Source organism: Manduca sexta, chromosome 4 (assembly GCF_014839805.1).
Source record: "Manduca sexta isolate Smith_Timp_Sample1 chromosome 4, JHU_Msex_v1.0, whole genome shotgun sequence".
NCBI lineage: Eukaryota > Metazoa > Arthropoda > Insecta > Lepidoptera > Sphingidae > Manduca > Manduca sexta.
Window position 1 is genome coordinate 4261489 of NC_051118.1, and position 20154 is coordinate 4281642.

The 20154-nt window shown below is 36.1% G+C and overlaps 3 protein-coding genes and 1 long non-coding RNA gene across 6 annotated transcripts in view; 2 read left to right on the forward strand and 2 right to left on the reverse strand.

Annotated features, from left to right (window-relative positions):
• The window catches only part of LOC115442992 (transmembrane protein 68), a 28528-nt gene extending 21872 nt beyond the window's left edge, over window positions 1-6656 (reverse strand). Inside the window, exon 1 of one of the 2 annotated variants that reach the window (XM_030168254.2) lies at window positions 6382-6656. In XM_030168254.2, the coding sequence (XP_030024114.1) occupies window positions 6382-6439 (58 nt within the window). In that variant the 5' untranslated portion in view covers window positions 6440-6656. Of the gene's footprint in view, window positions 1-1431; window positions 1703-6381 lie in introns of those variants that run through there. The other variant, XM_030168252.2, reaches the window with a different exon arrangement.
• Window positions 6657-6825: 169 nt separating this feature from the next.
• On the forward strand, window positions 6826-10006 carry LOC115442991 (divergent protein kinase domain 2A). Its single transcript, XM_030168251.2, is given in 4 exon segments — window positions 6826-7679; window positions 7952-7996; window positions 7998-8134; window positions 8436-10006. Coding segments are annotated over 4 exon segments (1233 nt in total). The 5' UTR covers window positions 6826-7061; the 3' UTR covers window positions 8869-10006.
• A 302-nt stretch (window positions 10007-10308) lies between these two features.
• Window positions 10309-18274, forward strand: LOC115442988 (G patch domain-containing protein 1 homolog). 2 transcript variants are annotated; one of them, XM_030168247.2, is made up of 10 exons: window positions 10309-10487; window positions 11061-11251; window positions 12089-12227; window positions 12717-12925; window positions 13499-13729; window positions 14197-14349; window positions 14811-14958; window positions 15186-15591; window positions 16152-16358; window positions 17421-18274. In XM_030168247.2, the coding sequence occupies exons 1-10, from the start codon at window positions 10418-10420 to the stop codon at window positions 18241-18243; spliced, it is 2577 nt and encodes an 858-aa protein (XP_030024107.2). In that variant the 5' UTR covers window positions 10309-10417; the 3' UTR covers window positions 18244-18274. The 2 variants fall into 2 exon arrangements, with proteins under 2 accessions (XP_030024107.2, XP_030024108.2); XM_030168248.2 differs by having other exon boundaries at window positions 12717-12898.
• Window positions 13908-20025, reverse strand: LOC115442990. The gene is made up of 2 exons (XR_005112794.1): window positions 19440-20025; window positions 13908-14995 (listed from the first exon to the last, which is right to left on the reverse strand). It is a non-coding gene; the product is annotated as an uncharacterized LOC115442990 (long non-coding RNA).
• Between the last annotated feature and the right edge of the window lie 129 nt (window positions 20026-20154).

Below are 20154 nucleotides of genomic sequence, written 5' to 3' on the forward strand. Positions count from 1 at the left end.
TCTTGAAGACCTGTTTCGTGTGCAATCTAAAAAAAAATAAAAATATATCTTGCATAGCGGATGCGTGCTGGTTTATCGGCATGGTAGATAATTAGGTGTATTATATCCCATGCTCCAGCGGGGAACGAGCCGGTTATGAGGAATGTTTGTCGGTTCAATCCTGCTAGCGAAACTACTAGAGACAAGACTTCTAAAGGAAATATTTTTGTTATTTTTTGAAGTAAAACTTCTTTAGAATCGTTGTGATTTCTAACACGATGAAATGAAAATGCGTCCCTTTATTTGAAAATGGAACAGCGTTCAACCAGCCTGCATGCTACATTTTTTTATCTTTTTATTTTTTTGTTATTATGTGTTTAATACATGTGTTTACGCCTGCGTATTACGTTCTAGTATAAAGCAAGCGTGTTATATTATGTCTGTATTTTTATGAATATTTTAATGTCGCTAATAATTATTTTTGCAAGTAAGTTTTAGTATATGCAAAAATAATAAACCTTACATTTATTCTAATACTCTAGATACTCTATATACGTCTCAATCCTTCGTAGGCTATTTTTTTATTTACAATCCGTCTGCATAAGTATTTGTCATGAATAGAAATCTCTCAAAAACTGGAATAAGTATTTATGTAAAAATTCTTTGGCGATATCAAAATTGTAGACAATCTGTTTAAGTAAAAAAAAACTATATTTAAACTTTACACTATTAAACTTTTTTTTATCATTTGTTCACACCATCCGACATCAATCATGTAATTCGGTTTGCACAAATATAAAAAAGTTGCAATTTTCCGTTATTGCAGTTTAGATTTGCACTTTACCAAATTTCATCAAAATCTGTTCAGTGATTTAGCCGTCAAAGCATAACACATAATATATTTTTTAATAAAACTTAACAATGATTTGATTTCGTTATCGAACACTTTGTTATAAAATGAATGTCGATTAAACGCAAACTGTTTCACCATACGCGGTCAATACATACCTATATTAGATCAGACGTATGTTCCACTGTTGTGGTTTTCCTGAAGATTATTTTGCAATATTTGAGGAAATTTTGCGGTTTAATCTTAGGTTTCATTGTGAATCGAGTTATTTGTTTAATATAATATTAATCCCATGTGACCGGTTCGTTTTTAGTTCAATTTCATCGTTTAGCGTAATTTATATTTTTTATATTCAATGTGATTTTATTCAAAATTATTGGTACTTATGTGATTTGGAAAGAATGGAAGTTACTTACGGATGCGAAACTTATTGAACTAGTATTCTTTCGAGAATTTTGAAATTGTTTCCAATTAAATATTTGGAAAAAAATAGAATCGTCCGCAATAAAGTTTAATTGGCATGCAAAAAATTACAATAAAAAAAAATAAGACAAAAAAATCGAACGCACCGAAAAATGTATCGTTTGCAAAAAAAAACTTACAGTAAAACATTCCCACGTAGAAGCCGAAGATCGCTATTGCTAGCTGTACAAACTCGTTAGTAGTTTCATAATCGAATTTTTTCAGCAAATCACTCATTATAAAAGCCTTCACCGGCCGCGCCGCGCACTGTGCCTCCACCATTTTGAATTAAAAAAAAAACACCGATAAACTGTAAGTGCAAGATGCTAATATGCATAGGCGAGATGCATATTTAAAAAAACAATACGTATGCCCGGCTCCGGAGCACGGTGACGAATGGACGCAACGAAAGCATTTGCTGACCCTTACATATTTATCTAATGTTTACGAGATACACTAGCGGATGTTAATTATCATATAATAAACAATACAGTCGCTGAAAGAAAAATGGCGCCAAGTCCGATTTGCGAAAAAAGCGCGGTAAAATACCACAGATTATAGAACGGGTAATTTCAAAAATAAATAAGGTGTTTTCTTACGTTTACGCGAACGTTAGACACCGAAATGAAAATATTTTTCGCATTTTATCGCTGTTTTTTATATTTTAATTTTGAAATAAAATTATTTTGCGGATTTTATCGCGGTTTGTATATTATAATTTTCTGCAGACGTTTCGAAGGCTTTTCAGATTTCGTAGCCACAGGGTGGACTATGGTGTTGGGAGTCCGAAAAGTCATATTTACAATATCTACCTACATTTTACAATTATACAAAATGTTTACAAAGTAATTTGTATAATTCTAAGATTTATTTTAAATATTTTAATAATCATTTTAAACTTTTTTGGTAATTAAGTTCTTATAGAAAAAAAGTGCAAAAAAAAACAAATTTGTGCATAATATGTGTTACAAATATATTAAATTCGACGGTCGAATTTCGACCGCTAGATGACCAATCGTTTTTTTTTTATATACGCTTAAGTTATGGAATCAATTTAGGATGCCTTTGCTCATAGAATGTGTTTTCAGAAGAATAAAATATAAATACTTTGGTAAAATAAAATGAAACAGTTATGATTCAGGTTTCTCTCGATTAAAAAATCCGCTCGGACTTTGCACGACAATTGGCAGGGGACGCCCCAGGAAAATAAAAAGCAAGACATAATATGATGAATTATTATTAATACCAGTTAATTGACGTAAAATTTTAATAAATTGAGACATCGACATATCCGTGGGAAATCAAATTTAAATATTATACAATCAGTCATACGGCGGTTTCCGTACATTGTTTTAATAAGGTGATTGATCCAAAAAGGTCACCTTAAACAGTTGCTCAACGCAGGCAACTAAAAAAAATAACTTCAAAAAAAAATATTTAGGTTTTAGGCGCATTTGGCGGTATCGTTTCAACGGACGTAACAGCCAGTGGAGGAACACTTCGAATGTCGACATTACATTTAGGATATACTGTGATCACTATGAATCCCTCCTAGCCGAGTTTCGGCCACGGCGGCCGATCGCAACGGAGTTCAGCCAGGTACGCAGGATATATTATTATAGTGCACAAGTGTGTGCAATACACAGGTACACTCTCTGTTCCTTCACTCTCATAGTACGGTGAGACGGCAATCCGACATGGCCGGAGAGAGATCAGGCGCGGGACCAACGGCTTTACATGCTTTCCGAGGCACGGGGGTATCACACCGCCAACTTCCTGACTCCGAGCTGCGACTGAGTGATTTTTAAGATGGAAAAACCCAGTCACAATTATTTTGACCCGACCCGGGACTCGAACCCAGGACCTCAGCGCGGTAGTCGTACTTGTACCGTGTACAATTACAACTACGCCAGCGAGGCAGTCACTGGTATAGTGTAGTATAGTGTGATCACTATACTACAGTGACAAAGGGTCAATCTAACCCGATTCCTGCCGGCTTCCCTTTCGTAATTTGTGTAAAAAATAATTGGCATCAGAAAGATTTGCGAAACGCATTTATGTAAGCACCTATATGTCGTGTCGGGTTACCTTTCGGAAACCCAGTGGCGGCCCTAAACAACGCAAGGCCCCAGGCGAAAGCAAAAAGAAATAGACGCGAGGCCCCGGGCAGAGTAAAAAAATGTCCCCTGTTTTAACAGTTTCGTCGGTAAGAACGTAAAAAAAGGTCCTGCGAGGCACCGCGCGAGGCCTCTGTAAGCGCGAGGCCCCGGGCAGTTACCCGGTTCGCCTCCCCCAAAGGCCGTCTCTACGGAAACCTTAACTTTCGCCACTGCTATACTATAAGTATACTACGACCAGCACCGCCAATCACTATGGCGGTGTAATTACTATTACGAGCAAAAATTTTAATAGTCTAAAATAAAATTTTAATAGTTTAATAAACTATAGCATAATGTATTAAATTTGGTGAAAAGTAATATTATATAACTGATCAACTTACTTTTTCATGTTAAAAAATATAATACGATTGACACGAAATTATTTTATTTATTTATCTTTGCTATAACATTAGACCACGTCTGCCTAATGTCGTTATGAAACAATAGGCCATATGGCGCGTAAGGAGCCGAATGATCGAGATTGTGATTCATCCTTAATAGGTTTTCGACCTTATGGCCTTAAGATGACGTCTTGACGCATGTTCCACGTCACGTAGTTCCACGATTGGATCTTTTTATTGCACATTTTAAAATAAGAGCAACATTGTAAGGAAACTTTGATATTAAAAATACGCGAAGTAAATTGTATACTTACTATTAACTTGTTGAAATTTGTATATTATTAACTTGTATACTGGCAAAGGACCATAAGAATTTCATATATACAGAGGCAGCCTTTGGCGGAGGCGAACCGGGCAATCAATCGGGACCTTTTTTTGATCTTACAGAATCTGTTAAAACCGGAGTACTTTTTTTGCTACGCCCGGAGCTTCACGTCGTTTAGAGCCACCACTGCATATATGAAATCTACCAATCTGCTTAAACCCAACGCGTCGTAGTGAATTTATCGACAAAGCAGGCGCGTCGCTCATTGTGATAAACACCCTTTAAACATGCACGCCAAGTTACGTCTGACAGTTTCTGTGTGGCGTCATTCTTTTATTGTTATAGTAATTCGCACGCCAAGAGCACACGATTAACTCACGACGTGAATATCAGATATTACATTCTCTGTCTGGAGAGGCTTCTCTCACAATAATGGCTGACCATTGATTGGGAATATTTTATTTTTCGACAAACGCCTCACCTCACTAAGCGACGATAGCCTAGTTGGGTGTGGAACGGACTGCCAAGACGAATGTCGGCAGGTTCAAATCCCAAGGGCACACACCTCTGACTTTTCTAAAATCATGTGCGTATTCTTTGGGAATTTATCGTTCGCTTTAACGGTGAAGGAAAACATCGTGAGGAAACCTGCACATCTGAGAAGTTCTCTAAAGGAATTTCGAACGTGTGTGAAGTCTACCAATCCGCACTAGGCCTGCGTGGTGGACTAGGGCCTAATCCCTCTCAGTAGTAGAGGAGGCCCGTGCTCAGCAGTGGGCAAGTATATAATACAGGGCTGATATTATTATAAACGCCTCACCGTTACGTAGACTTTTCATAAGATAAAGTTTTTCTGTATTCTGATCCATACAGCTAGACTTAGGTCTTCCATTCGTCCAATACCTAGATATATATACTGTTACCATATTTCAATTTCGTGTTATGTCATCGTCACATAGGCTTTTCATGACAATGAGTTGTTTTGTATTCCGATCCGTAGAATTGTAGACTTAGGTCTTCCATTCGTTCAATACCTATAAATATACTGTTACCATATTTCAATTTCGTGTTATATGAGTATAGTTCGACCATGTATTCCACCTATCTTCCGATAATTTTGGGAAGAACGAAATTTACGGCGTGAAAACCTCATTGAATTGTGCAAGATTTGTATCATGTTAAAAAACTTGTTAGTCGTTACGGTAAATAGGGCTATAAAAATATGTTAATGGAGTTAAAAATAAATAAATTTTAACATTTTATATGTTTCCTTATAATTTATATCAGCTTTCGCTCATAGCTTTGCTTGCTTAAAAGTATTTTCGACTTCATTATAATATTTGGATAATTGTCTATAACATGTAGATATATTATAATTCAAGTTATGGTATAATTTTTTTCCACATAGAAAACCATATTAAAACTTTCCCAAACTATATGCTACATTCTATTTTAATTGAATAAAGTGAATGACCTGATCGCACCTCTGATCAACCCTTTGCGATAGACATGATGTGCGTTTGTTTATTTTGTTTTTTCTGATTGTATTTGGCCTTTCAGAATAATTTGTATTCAGATGAAGGATGCTATGCGAGCCCACTTATCATTCATCAGACAGTGATATAGATTGACAATACTGTCATTCATTAGTCATTCAATCTGTAAAAACTGTTAAAACTAGTTCTTATCAAAAAACTGGTTTTATAAAAAAAAAATAATCAAGTCATGTGGTTTGAATACATTGAACAGTATTAAAACACTGAAATAGATTATAATATCTTTCATAAAACTAACAATTTGTATCTTTTGAATATTTCTAACACTAGGTCTCATCGACCGATGGCATTGACCACCAAATTTTGAAAATATTTTTCCGTTTATTCCCCATTCTTCCTACTTGCATTTATCAAGCCCTCCAGAGATACAAGTGAGAAGTTTTAGGACATTTCACTTTCAACATGTGGACACACACCAGTATTTATCAACAAATATGCAAAGTAAACAAAAACCGGTTATCAAACCGGTTATCTATCATTTAATGTTTTATCTATATATTATTGCATCATATTTACATTAACCATGATGGTTGCAATGTGAGTCAGAAGTACTCACATGTATTATTATAATAAAAAATAGATTGCAGTGATTTCTTAATGTTTTTGTTATAAATTGCAACTATATATCAGGCAAATGTACTCGTATCATAATATGCAATATGTTGTTACATGGATAATATACGTTTTAATAAATGATAAGCATACTTACCGATAATATTGTAGAGACTCAATGTATAATTGTCGACATAATACGAAAGGAAACTCATTTTTTGATCAGCTGATCGCAGAAATAAACACAAGCACGTTCAGAGGTCTACTTTGAATATAATAAAAAGTAATACTGATTAATTAAGTAATACAGAGTGAATTAGCACATCAAATAACATTTGCTTTGTTATTATTTTTTGTACCGTCAACAAAATACGAGCCAAAATATATTGTACTGATTTTGCTGAATATTTAGACAGACGTTTGACAGCGTCCTGCTATGTCAACAGTTTTTTTATTTCGTTCCCTGAAGAACCGACTTAGGGCAAGACTATGCTGCCAACTCATTGTATATGTAGTACATACTTTTTACGGGTTTTGTAACGCAGTTAGTTTTTAAACTAAAAGAATAAAATATTATCGAACTTATTATTACACTACACATGCCGAACTCTCACGCTATTCTAAAAATTTAATAAGTCAGCACGATTACCGACTGTGTATCACATCTATTGAAGTGTATTCCAAACACTGTATTTAATATTTTAAGCACAAAAGTGGTTTGTTTATTTTGTCTCTCTAAAAAGTAAATCACAAAATGTTGAACAGACAAAAATCCATACAATCATGCGATGTGTTTTTTTCTAAAAAATTATTTGTGCTCTACAAATTAATAATAGAATGAACGACAAAATGTACACAAGAATGTTATTACGGCGTAGATTTTGCAAACGTGTATTATATATGGGAACAGTCTTCGCTCTTTCATTTTATATATCGGTTTTATTGTTCGGAGATTTAAAATCACCTAGAGTGATGAATTTAACTGAACTAGATCGATGTCCTGCTTGCTACGGGATCTCCGTGTGTCCCGAATTATATTCCAACCAGATATTTTTAGAAAATAACCACGGTTGGCTAAGTATATTCAATGCTAAAAATATTTATTATGGATACACTAGATCCAACCGGCGAGTGGTTTTAAAAAAATTAGCTCATAATTGGGAGCTGAAGGAGTTTGATTCCAAATTGTGCACGTCATGGAACTTGAAAAGGACATGTACTCCTATCAGTTTGTTGAATGTTTCCAATGTTGATGAAAAAATTATTGACATTGTGGGCTATAATTTAACATGGGCTGATCCTATGCCTAGAAAGGGGCTAGTGTTATGTCCATACGCGTACAGCCTCTATGATTTGATTCAGCCGCTAACAAACAGCAGGAATAGCAATTTTAAGGCTGAGATGATCAACTTGTGGACTGTACTGAGTATTAATCCAGAGCCTTTAATACTACAAGTAAGTAAAACTTTTTTGATCTGAATCTTCCTAACTGAAAGATCCATTGTTGCATATGTTATTATTAGCAATGAAATTGCCATCATATTATCAAATGTGATTCTTAAGAATTTTTATTGCCTTAAAGAAAATATTACAAAAAAAATAATTAAACACACTGACAAAATTACACAAGGTAATATGATTACAAACCTCAGAACAATGTCTAATATTATTAAAAAAAAAGAATTACATTGGCATCAAACTATAACAAATTTTATAATAATTTCCAGGTTCTGTTAAAGTCCCGTGGCTGGCCAGTGCCAGCGTATGGCGGTTGTGTGCGGAAGACTAGAAGTAGTTGCATATGAAGGGGAGCCCCTATCCCAATTGACTCATGTAGAGTGGTATAAAAAACTTAAATATGCCAGGAAAATACTGGAGGCTGCTATGGATTTCACATTTAAACATGATAGGTAAGGTATACAGGATATGTCTGCTCCAAAATTCATACTGTTTATTTAAAATAATAATAAATGCTCAATGCTTTATTGCATAAAAAGTTGTTAATGATTCAAAATGGTACAATGAGTTTTTGCTTTTAATAATAGTGTCTGCTGATGAACCATGAAATTGATGATAATATTGATATTATAACAATTTAATTTCACCATTGAAAGTATTAATATTTTAAAATTTCTTTTAAAATTTAGAATTTCTAAATTACATGAAATATTTATTACCCACAATAACATGATGAATTAATATTTCTTACAGATTCCGTTTCTACCTACTAGACTGGTCAATCGACAACATTGTGGCCAATGAAAGGGACGAAATCACTTTTGTAGATCTTGAAGATGTAGTTGTCCTCGATAAACATATATCTCCACGACGCGACCTGCCTTACTGGTACCAACGGTACACACGGAACATATTAGGTCCTGGATTCACATTTTCCATAGACAGTATGTGTAAACATCACCTTAGCGATCATAATATTTGGGCGGCATGCTACATACTGGCCAGCAATGATAATGGTTATCTATATCCAATCCCCAAAGAGGTGAATGCATCAAAACCTCATTTTGATAGGTTGATGAACGAGTGCCTACATGGGGATGATAGATTTCGTACGGTAACGAAGCTACAGCATGTTATAAATGATATGTTGAATGATGAAAATGTTGTAGGATATAGTGTGAGGTGATATGAACATTAAAACTCTGGAACATATAACTTACATAGTCTGCAGAGTGAATATTACATACTCTTATATCTGCAATTATCCTGAATGTTTTTCTAAGATCTTTATAGACTTAAAGTTACAATGGTCTTTACGGAGTTACTATAATGGGTACTCAATACTTTTAACAAACAATCTATGTAGTAAAAGATAAATTAAATTAATTAGCAGTGTTTGAGTACTATTTTTAATAATTATTTTTATACAGTAAACATAACTGAAGAATCCTATTCAATGGTCACAAATCTGAATATCACAATGCATATATTGCATCCTAATGAATGGGTATCAGAAACTATACCTGGGCCCAGGTGTTTCAAAATGCAAAATAGCTAACAGAAATTTGTATCACATGTATAGTCATAATATTTATAAAATCTCATCTGTATTATACAATGCTTTTGTATCTTATTAATATTATTATTATTTGTTATCAGGCAGGCAGTTTGTTTAATTGATATGCTAGTATCCTGAAATCTCGATTGTGGTTTCAAAATATTTGTTAAATTCGTTCTTAAGCCCATGCGCATTATTTACAGTGACAACACCCTGTGGGAACTTGTTCCACTCTTACTATTCTGTTCATCATTATTTTTCATTATTATTGTTATTTATAATCTACTGACAATTACATATAGCAGAATTATATTTGTGGGTGTGCTTTATAAATAGCAAGTAATCTCTAAAGGGGTCTACAACTAAAGTTAAAAATTATAATTAACTATATATAAGTAATTTTAAAAAAATCCTGTCACATAATTACTTTTAACTATATCTGCTCAAATTCTTTGAATCTCAGACTACCTTTTGGATAAGTATACTTGCTATGAATATATGATTATATTAATTAATAAACTTTCAAATTATAGTAATATATTGTGTAAGTATATAATGTTCTTTACAGAAAAATTCCATGACCATAGTTAAATTAAATTTTCATGTGTTATTCTGTCTTCAATTGTAATAATTAAATAATCTCAATTTTGTGTTCGATAATCTGTGATATTTGTTTAAATTCTCTAAAATTCTTGTCAGAATTGGTTGTGATGTGAAATCATCAATAAAATGTTATTTCTAATGTCATAAATGTATTTAAGAAGAATTTATAGTTTTTCTTACATTCTCTACACTCTACCCCATTTAAATTATGAAGACAAATTTTATTCTGAAATCGCCTTAGAACATTTACACTGTGTATTATGCTCTGGCTCATAAAAGCAAAATAAATTTATAATGCTACTGAATAATAGAACTGCTCCATCAATCTTCAGCATACCACAACCTATACGGCCAAGGAGGTAATAAAAGGTATCACGGGAAGATATATACAAATTATAAATCCATCCTTGTTGATATAAATAACGTTCGGAAATCATGTTCCGTTTATGCTAAAAATGGTTAAATATTATACAATAAACGTCAATTTGACAGGAATTGTAATCTCGTGTCAACAGTGCTTATGTACCGAAAATGGAATTATTTTTATTATAATTAAATAATTTACGATATAAACATGAGCGAATCAGATGCGGATGAAGAAAATTTTATTAGATATGGCACACCATTGGAGCCTTTCGAGGAAGGTACGTAAACAACTTATCACATACGCGAATGCATACGCGGTTTTCTAAATTCATGGTTAATCACATATTTTTTGAATTTACCCCATATAATTTGCAACTAGCCAGCGACCGCTTTAAACATGGTGAGAAACCTATCATAATTTCTCATTCTTACGAGTGTCGTAAAAAAAAAGCCGATAAACTTATTTCGTGTTGTCGATGTTTGATAGAGTCGGCACTCGGCTTCAGACTTTTTATATTTACTATGATATGTAGTAACACATAAAAATATACGAATTGCCCTTGTGTGGGGTTGCCTCATATTTTCAAAATAAGTTGTATAAGTCCTAGAGTATCAGACATATACTGCTAAATACCAAGATGGTTGGTGCTCACTTGAAGTATATTTTCGGCGGAGGATAGCGATAGACTGATTGATTGTAGCTTTATAAAATAGCTTTTGTTCACGGCTCTGCAGGTATATATGTTCCCAGGACAAAATCTACCCAGGATCATAAAACTATCTCTATACCAAATCTCATTCAATTTGGTTCAACAGTTCAGCTATGAAGTATAACAGAATGGATTTTACAGATGAAGTTCCAACCAAAAGGAAGTATCAACAGCAACCAGATCAATATGCGGTTGATGAGCATGGCCGGAGACGTTTCCATGGTGCGTTCACAGGTGGTTTCTCTGCTGGGTTCGGAAACACAGTGGGTAGTGCTGAAGGATGGACTCCAGCTACCTTCAAGAGTTCCAGATCTGAGAAGGCGCAGCGTACGGTATGTTAATAGTTTTTTACTGTATATCATACTATACGTTGCTTGCAGCTTTGCAAGAAAAAATTGCATTTAAAGATCTATTTAAATTTCTGGAATAATAAGTTACATATAAATCCAGGACATGTTTTATAATGATAACAATCATTTTCATAAATTTTCCTATGAACCATATTTCAAAGATATTAAAAATCTTTAATACTGATTTCTTATTTTTAGGGGAATGTTAGGCATCGAAATAAAATTATAATTGTAAAATGTAAGTAGATATTGTCACTTTCAGTTGGACAACTGACGCCTGAGTCTGTAACCTCTGTAATCACGAAGGGTGCTAAAACACATTGGGAGAAAATGAAAATATTAAAAACTACTATAAAAAAAAAGCGGCGATAGCCTAGTTGGGTGTGGAACGGACTGCCGAGACGAATGTCCGCAGGTTCAAATCCCAAGGGCACACACCTCTGACTTTTCTAAAAAAATCATGTGTGTATTCTTTGTGAATTTATCGTTCGCTTTAACGGTGAAGGAAAACATCGTGAGGAAACCTGCACATCTGAGAAGTTCTCTATAGGAATTTCGAAGGTGTGTGAAGTCTACCAATCCGCACTAGGCCAGCGTGGTGGACTAAGGCCTAATCCCTCTCAGTAGTAGAGGAGGCCCGTGCTCAGCAGTGGGCAAGTATATAATACAGGGCTGATATTATTATTATTATACTATAAAAACCTTAAACTAGTATTAATTCAAACTATTTCATGGTTAACAGTTTAGTAAAATCAATTGATTTATCCTTTACAGTATTCTTTTTACTGTAATTATGTGTCCATTGGTATTGTATTTCAGAATCAAAGACCAGAAGACTTCATGGATGAAGAGGATAGAGGGGAGCATGGCATCGCACCGCGCCACATGCAGACACACAGTGAGTTCTCTGGACAGAAGAGAACTCGCCCACGACAGTACCATGACGGGCCTATACCTGGTATGGACAGTTATTATTACTTTTAGTATGTAGAACTAACGTTTTAAATGTTTTCGAACTACACAAATTAAGGAGGTAATTATTTGTCTCAATCAATTCAGTCACAACTTCAAAACTCCGGGCTGATACTGATTAGACAAACCCAATATCATTTTACCCGATCTGGGAATTGGACCCAAATCCTGTGTACAGCAGTTATACTTTAAAATAACTATGTCACTGAGGCAGTCAAATCAATTAGTGCTAAATGTGAAATAGATCTACCGGATTCAGTTTTTATGTACATTTTTTGCATCACATCCTCGTTTTACTGATCATAGTAAAAAGTACCGCAGCAACAATTATTGAAAACTGACTAATTTTAACTAATCTTTTAGTTAAATTAGGCGTCATTTTCCTTCTATTAACACCTAGAATTTTTACAAACACTAGCTGAGAAGTTAGCCAAAATCAACTTTTTATATATGACTATAACAATTTGTATTCAAGGTGAGCCAGTATTAGAGCAGTTAGTGCAAGCAGTCCACGAGACGGCTGCAGTGAAGATGCTGCGCGCGATGGGCTGGAGACAGGGCCAGGGGACCGGCGAGAGGGTGTCCGGACAGCAAAAGAAACGCGCACGAGACCAACACAAAGTGTATGGATGCTATATACCGCCTGAGATGAGACCAGTGAGTAGCATAGCCTGTATTATCGAGGTAACTAAACTTTTTTTCTCATAAACCACTTTCAAAATTTTACTGTTTCTAGTGGACCCCATTCAGCTAAATTTGTACTATATTCCTCAGAATATGGAAGATTTTAAATGTGAGAGTCGCTGAGCTTTTTGTAATATTATCAAGTGAAGTCAAGCCAACATTTTAGTTCTTTACTATTAAAACTTTAGAATCTCCATTTTTTGGTTATGCCAACATGTACCCTCGTAGAGGCTCCCGTGGACCCCTGGGGGTCCCTCTGGACCACTTTGGGAATCAATGTATAAGTCGGTTAAATCAAGCTGGCACTTTCATAGTCTTCACATTTATAAAATTTTATACAGTACGTATCTTGTATATTAAAAAAATGTAGTATCATTATAATTCCAACTTGTGATTGACGTTTTGATGACAATTTTGTAATGTAATGTAGCTACCTATTACTGAAAAAAAAAACAAAATCTGTTTAGTCGTTTCTGATATAAGCACATTCAAATAAACACAATTCTATAGCTTTATATATTAGTATAGATAATATTCTGCTTAATTTGCTAGATATATCTTCTCCTTTTACAGAATACACAAACAGAAGACGACAATGACAGTTCAAGTTCAGAGGTCGATTACGACACCCTCTTCGCGCCAGACGATTACGAACCTTACATTCTACACCGTAAGAACGATCGTTTCGGCCTCGGTTACTCTGGCCTCAGCCGTCACTCGGTGCTTGGGAATCTGGTGGGCGAGTATGGGAGCCAACCTAGCAGTTCGAGAAGTCATTTGGCTATGAAAGAGAAAGGGAGAAAGGTGAGAGACCTAGTTTAAGTTTTGTATTACCGTATTGCAGTGTTGAGGTTTCGGGTTTGGTCCTTCGAGCTACCAGTGAGCGAAGGATGAAATTTTCCAAAAGGAGACACGAATCGCAACTAATATGTCTGCAAAGTCTTCGAAACGTCGGGAGAAAGCCAAAAATATTAACACCGCGAAAAGTACTTTAATTTTAATGTCTGATATTCGAGTAAACATAAGAAATAATTATGCAATGAATACGTGCTAATAATATGCACAAATGCGATCTGCAACTCGTTCTAATGATTAAAAAACGAGTTACAAAAGGGAAGCCGACAGGAATCGCATCCAATATACCCTTCGCCACTGCAAGCTGCTTTTTTCATTGGTTACTTTTTACTTCAACGAAATACTGGCGTTGGCGGATTCCCAAAGAATAGTAAGATATTTATTATATTTTTTATAACTAATCCGATGTTTTGTAGGTGTCGATCCGCGGTCAAGCGTTCGGCGTCGGCGCATTCGAGGCGGAGGATGACGATATATACGCGTCTGAAGATATGTCGCACTACGACTTCTCGCTCGGCGGAACTGACAGCAAAACTGACAGGAAGCCTGTCAGGGAGAAGAGTAATAATGTGTGTATTACAGAAAGGTTTGATTGAGGACGCAGGCTGTCATGATGAGTTTTATTTATATGATTTTTTTAAACGGACTCGGCAAGAAACCCTTCTGTACCTGATGGTAAGTTGAGTGGGGTCCAATAGAATGTCGACTGACGAGAGATGATTACCCCTAAGCAATCGACATAATTATGCCGGCCTGTTGGAACCGGATGAACATGGGCTGATCCCGGAACGCGACACACTTACGTGGGCCACTATGGCGGGTTTTAAGACCTTGTGTACGGTGGTCGCTATCCGGGTGGATATTAAATATATCTTACTACCAGCAAATAATAGGATGGGTGGGAAAGTCCCCTATCCCATCATGGGATGGAACACACATATCGAAAAATAAATGCCTAGGTTGTACCTCTACCCACCCCTTGTGAGATAAAGGTTTGATGGGTGGGTATAATATCCAGTGAACTTCCCAGGTGCTAGAAGGGTTCGTGAAGTCGTCTGCGCCGCTGCCGTCAGTCCCGTCGTACCCTGCGCCGGCGCTGCCACGCGACTACCGGCCGGCCGCGGCGGGGGCGCGACGCTCGCGGTTCGAACCCACCGACCAACCGCAGAGGGATCAGGGTAAAAATACATCGTTATTATACCTTTGTTATCATACCTGCAAAATAAAATAGAACTGATTAATTAATTAAAATCTATGTTTTGGAAATAGGTCAAACATTTGTCATTTGTTTTCAAATCTCCAAATTTTTTTTCGCTTAAATTCACTTTCTATAATCGATATCAAGTAAATTCGTATATATTTTTAACTCCTACTAAATAAATCCATCCAAATTTTTAACCCTCAGGGTTAGGACGTCACGAGCTAACAGCAGAAGCTAGAGGCGCTTTGCTCGGCGAAACCCCACTAACGAAACAACCTGAACCATCGACAAAAACTATCGATAAAGAGGAAGCACTACTCAAAGTACTGGGACGCAATGTCAACTTTGTTTCAAAGGACACAGAAAATAAATCGATAGATTTCATCCCTATAACCGACTCTGGAAAGGAGTTGACAAAAGTTTTCAAACCATTTGCGAGTGATCGGAAGAAGCAAGCTCGATATGAGAGGTACCTTGTCGATAAAGCGGTGGTGTGGGAAAGAGACGGCGAGAGCGATAGCCTTACCGAGTGGGAGCGAGAGAGAGAGATGGTAGAGTTCGAACAGGCTGCTAAATTGTATAAACCGTTGAGCGGAATTATGGGGGACAGGTGAGTGATTTTGTACGAACTTAATGTCTAATCTATATATATATATATATATAATAGAGAGTCGTGTTAATTACACTATTTATAACTCAAGAACGACTGAACCGATTTTGCTGAAAATTGGTAGGGAGATAGCTCAAAACCAGGAGAGGGACATAGGATATTTTTTACTATTATATAAAGCTGAAGAGTTTGTTTGTTTGAACGCGTTAATCGCAGGAACTACTGGTTCGAACTGAAAAAATATTTTAGTGTTGGATAGCCCACTTATCGCGAAGGCTATAGGCTATATATCATCACGCTATGACCATAGGAGCGGAGTAGCAAGCGGGTGAAGCCGCGAGCAAAAGCTAGTAATAAATAAAAAAAAATCCTTTTGATTTTTATTCTTTTATATAGGGTAAACAAGTCAGTGAGTATGTGTGGTTAGTTTATTAAGATTTTACAAATTGATCAATTGTAACAAATCTGGAAATGTCTTAGTTCAAATTGAAAATTGAGTTGTTTTTCTAATTGACCTTCTCTCTTCATCTAATAAATATTTAAATATAATATTTTAACAGGTTCACCCACGCGTCAGAGCCGGACGAAGCTCTTAACCCACTATCCGCCGTAGCCAAGAGCAGCATCAATTATGGTCTAGCCACGCGCGAGCAGACGGAGGCGGCCGCGAGGGGAGTGTACGGCGTCATGACCCGCCGGGAGGCGCCGTGGCGGCCCGACTCGCTCGTCTGCAAGCGGTTCAACGTGCCGGAGCCGGGCGGAGTCAGGTTTGTATCTATGTAGAGCACCATGAGTAACGGTCTAGCCACGCGCGAGCAGTAAATGTGACTCGGTGACAATAGAAAATTGCTCTTATTCTATTTTACACAAAGTTCTAATTTTATTGTAATTAATAATTAAATATATGTAACGCAATTAGTAATGGAAAATATCGGAAGCCAGATAACGCTGAAAGGTTGCATTCGATGTAAATCAATGTTATTGCAGTTCTACACAAGGTTACTGATAACCGCCAACACAAACAAGTGTTGTTGTTTACATACATACTCACGCCTTTTATCTCCGAAGGGGTAGGCAGAGGCACAACTCCACTTTCTGCCGTGTAATCCTTCCTATGATATGCTGGAGAGTGAGCCTATCGCCAAACGGGCACAAGTTCCAAACTTCGGGCTGATACTGAGTATAAAACAAAATATCACTTTGCCCGACCCGGGGTTAGAACTCGCGACCTCCTGCAACCCTACCGTCATACAACTCCACCATCCATTACTATTTATGCTGTTTGTTTGCAATACGGGACACGACTGAAACACACGCTGGCTCCTAGCACACTGGCTTATTACGCAGCACGCTATACATTTTTCTTTTTTTTATACGTGCGCAGCGTAGTGACCCCTGCACCTGATGGTAAGTGGAGTGAGGTCCAATAGAATGTCGATTGACGGGACATGATTACCCCTCGACAAATATGCCGGTGTGTTTGAACCTGGATATACACAGCTAATCCCGCAACACGGCACATTTATGTGCGCTACTAGGGATTACACCTTTTGTAGGTTAGTCCCTATCCGTGTGGATATAAATATTTCACTACCAACCACATAAATACATCTGAATACCCTCGACCAGCAATTTCGGTTCACCAACAGAGATCTTTGACACATATTTGCGAATCACACAAATATTTGTTCAAATTTGTAGCTTCGTATATCATTAGCTCGTTGCCTGGTTTGTCACATATCATCGTACCATCCTGTAGCTTCTAGTGATAATTCCCTTTTTTATAATATTGATGTATCATATTCTTACTCTAGAATATTATTTCTCAGGCAAGAAGAGAAGAAAGATGATAAGCCGAAAGTATCTTATTCAATATTCTCCTATATGGAATCGTCTGTCCACGACAAAGACAGCTTTACTAAAGAGCAAAGCACGTTCAGCGGCTCAAAATCACAGAGAGAACCTCCGAAACCATCTCAAGCAGAACCAACAAGCAATACTGATGAAATTGCAACAAAAACTGACGAGACCACGTCAAGCAAAGGAATCGAAAAGTTATTCAAACCAGAGATAACGTCAACAGGCTTCAGAAAGAGACTGACGGTAGCCGAACTTTTCTTAAAAGAATCGGAAATGAATAAAGACCAAGGTAAAGAAGTAACGGAAACTATAAACAAATTCGATAAAATGGATTTGTATAAATCGATATTTCTCAGTGATAGTGAGGACGAGGAACCCATTCCAGATAAAAATAAAACAGACTTTATCGATGTGCCAAAGAACGTAGAAAGGAACACGTCCCCACCGCGTGGTATATTCGCTAATATAAACTTCGACGAATTAAATTCTTGGAAACGGAACGACGATAAACCACCGACTGGCACAAAAAAAGACGAGGAAAAAATTGAGGAAAAAGATTCAAATTCAAATGAAGAACAATATTATGGTCCGAAGATACCGGATAATTTGAAAAAGAGGTTGGAAGCGGATGTCGGTGGTGTAGTTACTGCTGTGCAAGAAATAGATTCATCATCGAGTTCGGACTCGTGGGTGGATGTTAAAGAAGTGAAAAAAAAGAAAAAGAAGAAAGTCAAAAAACATAAGTCCAAGCATAAGAAAAAAAATTCTAAACATAAGAAAAAGGATAGATAGGTTTTATGCAATAAATTATTTTAGTAATGGTTTTATTCTCTTCATTTATTGTAGAACCTTTGCAGCTAGGTACTAGGATTCATTAGATTGCCTTAATTTTAAATGGCTTTTATGAGAGAAAGTGGACTAGCAAAAATCTAACAATACTTAACAATCCTTTATATAGTTTTATAGCTATTTAAATCTTTAAACAATCAAAATGGCCGACCCACATAACGGATTGGTCATTCAACCAAATGCGATAATACAAAAAAGTATCTAGGATGTATAAAACGCAGAAAGATAACATAAATAATTTGTGGCGACGTGAGAGTATTAAGACTGAGCTGAAAGATGTAGGCGTTATGAGGGAGAGGAGACTGAAAAGGGGTAACGGTCCACTAGAGAAGACTCGGTTCACTAGTTGTAAATGATTTATCATGTAATTTAAAGTTATTTTAATTTACGTACGTATTTAATTTAGGAAACGTATCCCATATAGATCAAAAGTACTTCTTTTTAAGCACATTGCACGCGCGGAAGAGTGAGGTTCGGCATGATTAAAATTCATAATATAGGCGATTGTAAATAAATAAAATTTATGCATAATTTCGAACACTCCATGACCACTACTATAATTAAATTCTTGTATAACATTCAAGCAGACAGAGGAACCTTTGTTCAATTCCAGGTCTAATTTTTTAGTTTAGCGAAATATTTAGTAAGTACGCATTTAGTAAAAACTCTTGTATGGGGATATGGACATATTGTCCCCTTATTTGGGTCACTTTTGCCCTTACGGACTGGCTAAGATTAGTGGCCATTATCGCTAAAGGCGTCACGATAGCGAAATAGTAAAATCAAGATTATCTGAATTACTTACCCATGGGATCATGATAAAGTTTGTTCGATTTTGCCGCAATACTTTCGAGTCCGCAACGCAATATGGCTTATTATATTGTTTTCTAAAAATTCAGTTGAGATAATTTCACAAGTCGATGTCGATTATTTATTTTAACGCTGTTAATATGAATTAGATATAATTATTTACAACGTAACAGTCTTATAATATATTCCTATTTGCCTACATCGTATTACACGGTATCGGATCTTAATTTGCAGATCAGGCATTAGGAAAGCTTCATTGACCGAGGTCACGTATATATACCAATTTGATTACCTACCTAATGTTTATTGACTTTTGATAAGATACTTACTCTCATTTTTCAATTGTCAGGAATTTTCGTTCTTTTGTATGGTGAACAAAATTATTGATGCGTGCACGTAATTTCTAAAGTCGCGTAACCCTGACCGAATCCGAAAATCAAGGTGAGATCAATATAGGTACATATTTTCGGGTTCCAAAACATTTAGTTCAAAGTCCTCTGACGGGGTTTATGCAAAAATACGTGAATTCTATTCTGATGTAAATAAATATTACACAATATTCGTTTTACGTTCGTACGTGGGCGTGAGCGAACGTCAAGGTTAAGCGAGAATGGCGGGAAACTGACCGAAAGCCGCGTCCCTTCGCGATAAACAAACGGCGGCTTAATTATCAATTATTTTAGTTCTAGAACATTTATTTTAGAACTAGACGAGCTGTCTAGTCAGCTGCATACTCCGTGATTCAGTTTATCCTACCAAAATGCGAGCATCTTCACATCGGTTGTATTGTTTCTGATATTTTCATTGCTTGTTTTGTTTCAAATGCAACCAAACAATTTCTTTGTCAAAAGCAAATGTATTGTCAACAACTATAACTGTGAAAAGACGCAATAGGTTGAAATCATCAATAACAACTTGAGTAAAAAGAGACGGGGCTATATAATGTCTTTGTTAAGAAAAGAGATAGCAAGTAAACTGTTGATGAGAACGGAATAGCTATATCTGCCTTCATGAAGAGTAACAGAGACGTCTATAAAACAGCAT